Source organism: Zeus faber (genome assembly GCF_960531495.2).
Source record: "Zeus faber genome assembly, chromosome: 12".
Taxonomy (NCBI): domain Eukaryota; kingdom Metazoa; phylum Chordata; class Actinopteri; order Zeiformes; family Zeidae; genus Zeus; species Zeus faber.
The window spans coordinates 8,114,207-8,123,771 of NC_137196.1; the positions used below are offsets into that span (position 1 = coordinate 8,114,207).

The 9,565-nt window shown below is 42.0% G+C and overlaps 1 protein-coding gene across 1 annotated transcript; it reads right to left on the minus strand.

Annotated features, from left to right (window-relative positions):
• Positions 1 to 45: 45 nt before the first annotated feature.
• LOC307238177 (zinc finger protein 644-like) lies at positions 46 to 9,457 on the minus strand. Its single transcript, XM_080011068.1, has 5 exons — positions 7,598 to 9,457; positions 6,891 to 7,496; positions 3,028 to 3,153; positions 2,592 to 2,694; positions 46 to 384 (listed from the first exon to the last, which is right to left on the minus strand). Exons 1-5 carry the CDS (start codon positions 9,354 to 9,356, stop codon positions 189 to 191), a joined length of 2,790 nt encoding a protein of 929 aa, XP_079867194.1. The 5' UTR covers positions 9,357 to 9,457; the 3' UTR covers positions 46 to 188.
• Between the last annotated feature and the right edge of the window lie 108 nt (positions 9,458 to 9,565).

A 9,565-nucleotide genomic window follows, 5' to 3' on the forward strand; every position in this document is an offset into this window, starting at 1 on the left:
CCCAACAAATGGACCAAATGAAATAAATTCCAAAATATCCCCCCTAACATATCCTAATGTGTAAAATATCTCCAGTATTGTACTTTTGGCCAAGATTTGACTTTTAAAAATTAAAAAATTTAAAACGTGAAGCAACATCCAATGTACATACACTGTCTAGCAAATCCCTAAAAATGTTCCTGTTGGCTTCATGAGGCAGCATGTGTTGGTGGTGGGGAGCTGTCCTGGTCAGTCTTGTGGTTGGAGGGCTCCTTGGGCGGCGTGGTGACCTCCACCATGCTTAGCCCAGTGTGAGGGACACTAGTGTTCATGATGTGTCTCTGTAAATGCTTGATCCAATCCTCCTGGACCGACAAGGGACCCTGGAAGACGAGGTCACAGAACCTGCAACAGCGGTTGTGTTTAATGCACAAACTAACTGGAAGAACACAAGCTCCATCAAATGAACCAAGAAATCATGGGACTCCATTTTAAAGAGGTAACCTTTAATGTTTGAAGCATTTATTATTATTATTTTTTTTTTAATGGACTGAAGCTGCTTTCACACATGCACTTTGGAAAATATCCCGGCCCGATTATCCGGATTTACCCTTTCACACATGTAGCAAAAAGGAGGCAGGACGTGACGCAATGACACTGCAGAGTTTTACAGCACGCCCCAGATGACGGACGAGGCTACAGAGTAATCAGTAGTTGGGCTTTTTTTTGTGTTGATACTCCATGTATTTAGATGTACCCGCAATATTAACGAATGGAAAGGAATAAAATAAAAAATAAATAAAAAAAGCAGAAAGGAGTACGCAGCAGCCATGCTCTGTGCACAAAGATCCGCATGAAGGTAAATAACTGGAGAATGATAGACACCAACACATTTGCTCTATTCACACATACCGCTCAATCAGACCAACCCTGACTTTTTACGAAAGCGCTGGCTGGATAAAGTCCGGGTAATGTCCGGTCCAAATTATTTGGACATTAGCGTTCACACATTCAGCTCCACCAGGTAATGTTCGGATAATTTCAGGGTTGCAGTACATGTGTGAAAGCAGCTTGAGTCACTTTCCCCGGTGTGTGACTTTAACCGGCAGTTTCCTCCTCCATTGTGGAACACGACTAAATCGTCAAACTGCCCTTCAAATGTCTTAAAGTCTTTACATTTTGAACGGGTCTCCACCAGTCTTAACTATTAAGGAAGGAATCTGTCTGTCTATATGTCCTTCGATTACCTTGACAACCAACCGTTCATCTGATCTACTTCACTCTTCAAACTTCAATCATTTGACCCGGACATTACCCAGCCAGCACCCTAGTACAAAGTCTGTGTAATGTCAGATTGAGCCCAATGTGTGTCCGGATCATTCACAACGAGCGAGTGGGCGTGTTGCGTGTCGATGAGGTCTTTATCAAGCGCCAGTGATTTACCTTCATGTAGATCTTCGTGCGGATCTTCTTGCACGCAGCATAGCTGCTGCGTACTCCTTTCCGCTTTCTTTGTTATTCCTTTCCACTCTCTCATTTATATTGCGGATAATTCCAAATACAGAGAGTATCAACACAAAAAAAAGCCCAACTACTGATTACTTGGAAGCCACGTCCGCCATCTTGTGTGTGCTGTAAAACTCTGCAGTGTCATTGCGCCACGTCCTGCCTCCTGCAAGCTCTACTCAGAATCCGCCCCTCGTCTAAACCAAACCAAGTATTTCCAGGTAGTGGCAACTCTGGACGCCAAGACCTGATTATCCGGACATTTTCCAGAGTGCATGTGTGAAAGCAGCTTTAGTTGCAGAGCCCTGAAGCCCCTGCCCCCGCTGTCTATTTAAGGGTTATTAATATTACACTTGTCGCGTGACCAAATTGCACCAAATTCGACACTGCACGTCTTTGGGTCCCCAGCTATACACCTGCCAAGTGCAAAGTTGAACGGTTGTCGAGGTAATCGAAGGACATACATACCAACACCTGCTTTGAACGCACCCAAGCACCCTCCTGGTTGCATCCCTCTCCTTTTCTCCCTCATTTACTGTCAAAACCATGACAGGAAGAGGCCACATGCCAAATTGTTGTTCCAGTTTTCCTGAAAAACTCTTATGATGTTTATGTTTTCTGTGTAAATGTTGTTTGGTTCTATGTTTAATTGAGACGCCAAAAACCCCCACTCTCAAGACATTTACCATGTTTTAATATCTTCTAATAGTTTAAATAGCCAGGACTTCTACTCTGTGAGGTAAGTGCTGGAGGTAAGTTTAGGTAAGTTTCATTTAGGTGGATTTAAATGTATATTTAATACAACACAGACAATTAATTATATTATATAATTATAGAACCCAGAATTGGGATTGTGGCACCAGCTCTTGCAGCCGCCTGCGCGAGCACCTCGTGTTGATTACGCACATTTCCGTATTTTTACAGCCTAGAGAGCTTATTGTGCATAATCACCGGGTGTCATGACATTTCACTGTATATATGTATGACCGTATGTGTATGTATGTGACAAATAATCTCTTGAACTTGAACAAAGAGATTCCTGCCATTATAGTTAGATAAGATGACTTGCGATCCAACTGCGATATAATGGTTCTAAATAACAATACCTGCAGGTGAGCCTATACATTTCTTCTGGAGTTTGTGGGATGGGTAATGTCTTCTTCTTTGATCCGGGTCTTGAGCGCTGTCTCCTTGCCTTACAGTCAAACGCTAAAGGATAGGGGTATTTAACAGATAGGTTTAGGCATGGTTCAAGAAATGTCAATGAAAAACCAATGATGAAGCATTGAAGAACCAAATGAGTAGATAACAAAATGTCCATACAGCTCAATCCTTGTTTAATATGAAATAACCAGAAATAACTTGTATTTTGGCAACTAAACAATCCGGTGTGACCTCAGTGCAAGAACAAATAATTGAACATAGTTTCTAATGGACCAACACAAGCATTATACCATGGCATGACCTTGGGGTGCGTTTCAGATGCTTTTGGTGCAGATTCACCCGCGATAGAGATATAACCAACGCTACTCAGGCACTTACTGGTTCCTTCCACTAAGGCATTCCTTTTCCTTTTCGCATATGCCCGAAGGTGATTGGACAAGCTAACTCCACTGTGGAAAGTGGCATTGCAATGCACACACACCTTCCGGTTGAATTCACCTTTCTCTGCGTAGACAGAAATGACAACAATAATGATTATAACTTTTTTTTCTTTTTTTTTTTTTTAAAGCCAAGTATTCGTGTATTGTCCTTCTACTGCATCCCTGTGGAACATAGATACATTTCTCAGATTATAAATATGGGGATCATAGCTAAAGCTCAAGTGGAAATATTTCTAACTTAGAACGGCATCTTGCTCATTTCTACCATGTACCTCCTGCACATTTAAGTCTAATTTTCTCTTTGACTTCAATATAAAGGTTTTGCTTTGCATGTCTGTGTAAAATCACGTTAGACTGTATTAGGTAAAAAGGGGCTTTATTTAGGCTGGCTCTGCGTCTACTTCTATGAAATACATAGACAGTATGTTACAGAGTGACGACATCGGCGTCGTCATATTGAGTCACCTGGGTTCTGGTTATAATAACCGCTGTCTGTCTGTCCCCCCTACGATCAGTGGGACAAAATACTATGGCTGAATCATCCGTACAAAGCAAATATGGTTTATTGAAATTAAGAAATCAAGGGTACAAGACTCAAAATGTTGTTTTCTATGCTGCTAATTGCCGCTAACATATGCTGCCTCGGGGTAAAGTTAAGAGGTTGAGCTTTATAGAACTTTCAGATCAAAAACCAAATATTCTGTTTTTGACAGAGGTCGAATCCATCTATGCAAGTACATTTTTACCTCACCCCAACCGCATTTTTAATATAATCACCATTGTGTGCATATGGTTTATTAATTCATAGTGTTTTGCATTTACAAATGGGTTACATCCTATGTCTGTGTAACTAAAACAGATTGTGTTCAGTCATTCTGCGTGCCGTAATATTGGGGCTATTGTTTCAAATAAACGCCAATGGGGAGAAAATACTGCAGAAAACAATGACCCCTCCAACAGCCCCGCTCAGCAAATCTTGGAAATGTTGGGTTTTTGCTTTTTGGTGTTTGATACTTAAGATCACACCACTGAGAAGAGCAATTTAAGAATCTGTGTTGTTGACAGTGTTTATAAGGTTCATTTTCTGCTTCTGTGACTCATTGTCATTTTCTGCATCCCACAATTCTCAACCGCGGTCTCATTCTATTTTCTTATAAAAGATGCCAACTGGCCAGATTAAATGAAAACATCTAATTGGATTTTATGTTGAAGGCCTCTAATAAACCCTAATCAATAACTTTCTATTATTATTTCAGCTTCAAGTTATTTGTGCAATAATATGGTATTGTAATTCATTAATTCTTGATAATTATGTGATTTTAAGGAGCTTCAGAACAATGCTTGTCAAGTGGCCCAGAGCTGAGTCACTTCCTTGTTTTCATCAGCTTCCTTGCCACTTTTGAGAAGTTTTCTGTATGAATATAAATACGACTTATTTAGCTATTTTCAGTCATCATCGGAACCTAATTTTAAAAAATTAGAGATACATGTAAGCTCCAGTTGTAATTCCTTTTGTTCCAGGAAGAGCGTGTCTGCTTTGTATTGATAACACCTCTCAAAAACAATGGGCTACTATTTCAAACAAATTCCAGCCAACCTTCTCTGTACTTTGGAATAGAGCTTCTACGTGGCCTATGCATTCCAATGCAACCATTACATACTGCACATTGTGACCCGAACTTTATGCCCATACAGGACTAGTAGTTATTTAATAGTATACACCAATCAGCCACAACATTAAAACCACTGACAGGTAAAGTGAATAACATTGATCATCTAGTTCCAATGGCTCCTGTCAAGGGGTGGGATATATTAGGCAGCAAGTGAACAGTCAGTTCTTGAAGTTGATGTGTTGGAAGCAGGAAAAACGGGCAAGCGTAAGGATCTGAGCCACTTTGACAAGGGCCAAATTGTGATGGCCAGACGACTGGGTCAGAGCATCTCCAAAACGACAGGTCTTGTGGGGTGTTCCTGGTGTGCAGTGGTTAGTACCTACCAAAAGTGGTCCAAGGAAGGACAACCGGTGACAACTGGGTTATGGGTGCCCAAGGCTCATTGATGCATGTGGGGAGCGATGGCCTGCCCGTCTGGTCCAATCCCACAGAAAGAGTTACTGTAGCATGAACTGCTGAAAAAGTTAATGCTGGCTATGATAGAAAGGTGTCAGAATGTATAGTACATTGCAGCTTGCTGCGTAGCTGCAGACCAGTCAGCGTGCCCATGCTGACCGCTGTCGACCGCAGGAAGCGCCTACAATGGACACGTGAGTGTAAAATGGCACCAGGATGCACTATGGGAAGAAGGCAAGATGGCGGTGGCAGTGTGATGCTCTGGGCAATGTTCTGCTTGGAAACATTGGGTCCTGGCATTTATTTGGCGTTTCATAGAGGCATTTTCGGACCGAACAGTTCTGGGGACTCCCCGAGGGGAACTAGGAACTGGGGAGGTTTTCTGAGAACTAAATACCTTAAAGGGATTTTTTTCTGGCTGCATTTGCACCGTAAGTAGGAACTCTGAAGTGACATAAGCCAATGGGGTTTCAGCATGACTTCCATGTTCCATGTTGTATTCCAGTCGGTAAACTTTAATTTATTTCACCCTATCAGTCCACCAAAATCTGTTCCTGAACAAATTTGAGGCGACAAATAAGCAATCCAGTTGCTGAATCTTCATTCATACATCTACAAGTCGTAATTTGTTCCAACACAGCACGGGCATTTTTTGTTTAATTCAATGTTGGAAAATAAAATGAAATAAATACATTTACAATAAAAATACTGTTATTGTTGTTTTTGTTTTTTTTGTTTGTTTTTTTATTAATGGCGCAGAGTGTACCTCGCTGCCAAGAGCTATGTGACCCAGTTGGAGTGCACTGATGACAGGCTTCCCTGGTCTAGGGTCGGTACGAGTCCGTGGCAGGGTCGGGGTGCTGTTTTTTAATTTTTTTATCTTTTGGAAATAAATTGTGTGAAAATAAAGACACACTTACTTTAAATTAAGTGTCTTACTTTTGGCTTAGGTTGTTGCCGGAGCTGCACTGGCTCATGGGTTTGAGCAATCACCGTACCATTACATCATTGAAGGTTCCTCTTGCGCCGGTTAGTCCCTGGCCTGGAATCGGAGCTAAAAATGTCCTTCAAGAACGGCATTCTAAGAACTACGATCTTTCCTGGGTCCTACAGTGTGGACACAAAAAAAGGGACGGTTCCTCCAAAAGTTCTTAATACCATGAAAAAGTTTCTGCGACATGAAAACACCTACTGTGTCACACCAAGTACAGCCCTTCATGGCAATGGTATTCCCTGATGGCAGTGGCCTCTTTCAGCAGGATAATGACCCTGCCACACTGCAAAAAATTGTTCAGGAATGGTTTGAAGAACATGACAAAGAGTTCAAGGTGCTGACTTGGCCTCCAAATTCCCCAGATCTCAATCTGATCGAGCATTTGTGGGATGTGCTGAAACAACAAGCCAGATCCATGCAGGCCCCACCTCACAACTTACAGGACTTAAAGGATCTGCTGCTAACGTCTTGGTGCCAGATACCACAGGACACCTTCAGAGGTCTTGTGGAGTCCATGCCTCGATGGGTCAGAGCTGTTTTGGCAACATGAGGGGGAGCTACACAATATTAGGCAGGTGGTTTTAATGTTGTGGCTGATCGGTTTTCTACTACACTATCTCTGTTTTTACTGTAGCTTGTTTCTTCTGAGAATGGCTCCTGTATTTCCCCCATGGGGATTAGAGTCAATATAAAGACTCATGTCTTATTTGAAAACAACACTTAACAGATTCCACTTACCTGCTATTGAATTTTGCAGTGAAGTGGCAACTCTGGGTCCTGTCATTGGCTCAGTATTTGAAGACCCTGCTAAGGTGTTTTTGGAAATATGAGAACAACCCTTAAATTTGGAATCCTCTTGCGACTTTCTCTTTTTAAGAATTCCTATCAAGGCACTCGCGCCTGAGAGTGAACCTTTAACCTCCAACTTAGTCTGTAGCTGCTTCCTTTCAGGTGTGTCCCCGGAGAAAGAAAACTTGGATACTTGCGGTTTGGCATCATTGGAAACGGCTGGAATATAATTATTTTTAGCGAATCCAGTAGGAGAGGGTGTTAAAGGCTCAGTGTTCGCCAGCTTCGAAGAAGTGCCGAATTTGAAACGATTCCGTTTCTTGCCGAGAATTTGCAGTGCTCTATGAACCTCTTTCTTGTCCCGCATCATTTCCCGGAGTAAGCACAACGGGGACTTGGACTTGGTTGAAATGTTTTTGCCAAGCCGTTTCAAGTGGCCGCGAATGTGGTTGGACTGCCCAGTCTTGTTGTCAAATATATCTCCGCATAGTGGACAGGAGTGGACAGGAGTGACCGTACTCCTGACAACCTCAGAGTCAGACTCCAGTTGTAAAGCTGTGAATACAAAGAACAAAATTCAGAACCGTGGCGGATACTCAAACGGTAAACTTTTGATGATAAAATAGCTGTCAAAAAACTTCATGTTTATACAATACCTTTTTTCAAGTGCCGGATTGCAGACATGTTGCGACGGATTCGTGGCCTCTTGTCTTGAGAAGCCACCTGTTCGGGGGGCACTACATGGCGTGCGTTGTAATTTAGTCCAACCCTATGGAGATGCCCTCTCACATGATTTGACAGCCCAACACCAGACTCAAACACTGCAGGACAATATGGGCAGGTTTTACGTTCAGAGTCCAGAGCCAACAGATCGTCTGCGTAGGATTCATCAAATGAAATTGGGTGGGACTCAAAGCTTTCTCTAAAAACCTCAGTTTCTATGCACTCTTCCTTAATATCAGGTTCGTCGTCGCCGTCATCATCATCATCATCATCATCATACCTTTCAGTTTTAATTTTATCAAACAACCTCTTGGATGCCTGCAGAGCGCCTCTCATTGACATCCTTCTGCTATATGTATAAATTTGGTTTTTTTCCTGATCGATTTCATTATCAAAAAGGCTAAACTCAGAATGCGTTTTGTTGAACTGAAAAACATCTTCTTCATCACGGTCTCCGATTTCTTCGGCCAGACTTAGCCTCTTTGGGCTCGGCAAGTGTTTAGGTAAGATAAAGCATGAGTCCTGCTCCATGGTGTTTCGATATGGGGTGGACATTTTTCGTTTGGAGGGTGACTTTTTAATGACCGCCTGGTCTGATGTTGGCTTTCGCTTATCGTAAATTGTTGCATCAGGCTTGGATAGTGAAGTTTGTCTATGGCCATTTTGGGATGAATTTATATCGTCAACCTTGAGTGTCCGTGCTCCTGGCAACTGATTGTTGTTTTTTCTGTCATCAAGCTGTGCAGATGTTAAGCAATTATTTGCTTTCTTCTGTTGCTCTTCTGTTTTTTTGACATGTCTTTGTCGAGACAGAAGAACGTTAATGGATTTGTCAAGCTTCGACTGTGATTGTTGAGACTTTGTTTTCTGAGATTTGTTCTCCATCTTGTCATTTTTGAATAAGTCCGAGACATCACTGGAATCACTTTCTGAATAAACTTTTTTTGAAGCGATCTGACGTTTTATTGAGATTTTTGATGTAAACTCTGAAGTTTCTACAGGAGGGTCAAAATTTTGCACCTGATGTTGAACAGGTGGGTGTGCATTTTTCTCATTTTCCTCTGAAGATTTGTATTTCTCATAAGTCAGCTGATGGCGACGCATAAGGTGATTTTTGAAAATGTTTTTACTGAAGACTCTATAAGAACAAACGTTACAGGAGAAAATGCCGGAATCCTCATTTTCGTCTTGGACTTGCTTCTGTACTGGAATAAGAGGGTGTTGCCTTGTGTAATGTTCCCCAAGATCATGCTGGGTTGCCGCCTTGTGGGAACATTTTTCACAATTAAAGTACCTCTTACTCTTCTCATGTGTCTTGGCATGCTGAACAAAGGTATTTGGACAGTTTGTTCGAAATGGGCACTGAGGGCAAAAGAGTGAAGCTTTTTCATCCTCATCCTTCACATCATTTTTGCCTTTGATTTCTTCAATGAGTCGCTCTCTCTTCTCCTGGTGAACAGACATATGCTCTATGAGTGAGCCGCTATGTTTGAACGCCTGCCCACATTCTCTGCATATGAAAGGCTTTTCTGACATACCAGGAGGATCCATATGAGATTTCATGTGGCGCTTCAAATGATGCTCTTTTTTGAAAATAAGGTTGCATTTTGAACAAGCATAGCATGACGGCTTTTCATCTGTGCAAGAATCTATAGGACGTCTGCCCTTCAAGGGTGAAAGCCTCTGACCCATGTTATTCTCATGCGAGTTCCTTGTTGGTGCATTGTAGAAAATTTCCTTGATGGCCTTAACAGTTCCATTGGGATATGGTGATAGCTTTCCAGTTGATGAAGACTTTGAGTTGGAATACTTCCTCAGGTTTCGTACCTTATTGATGGGAATGGAATGGGCTTTGACTTCTCCATCAGATGAGTCTTCTGAGGACTTATGGCTCAGGTCGG

What these genes read in the sequence shown, in the direction of transcription:
- LOC307238177 (XM_080011068.1), bottom strand. Translation starts at nt 9,356, where the DNA reads ATGGGTCAGAGGCTTTCACCCTTGAAGGGCAGACGTCCTATAGATTCT. An exon ending in ACTGCAAAATTCAATAGCAG is followed by an intron (nt 3,154 to 6,890) that starts GTAAGTGGAATC and finishes CTGTCTACGCAG; the next exon opens with AGAAAGGTGAATTCAACCGG. An exon ending in ATGTATAGGCTCACCTGCAG is followed by an intron (nt 385 to 2,591) that starts GTATTGTTATTT and finishes CCGCTGTTGCAG; the next exon opens with GTTCTGTGACCTCGTCTTCC.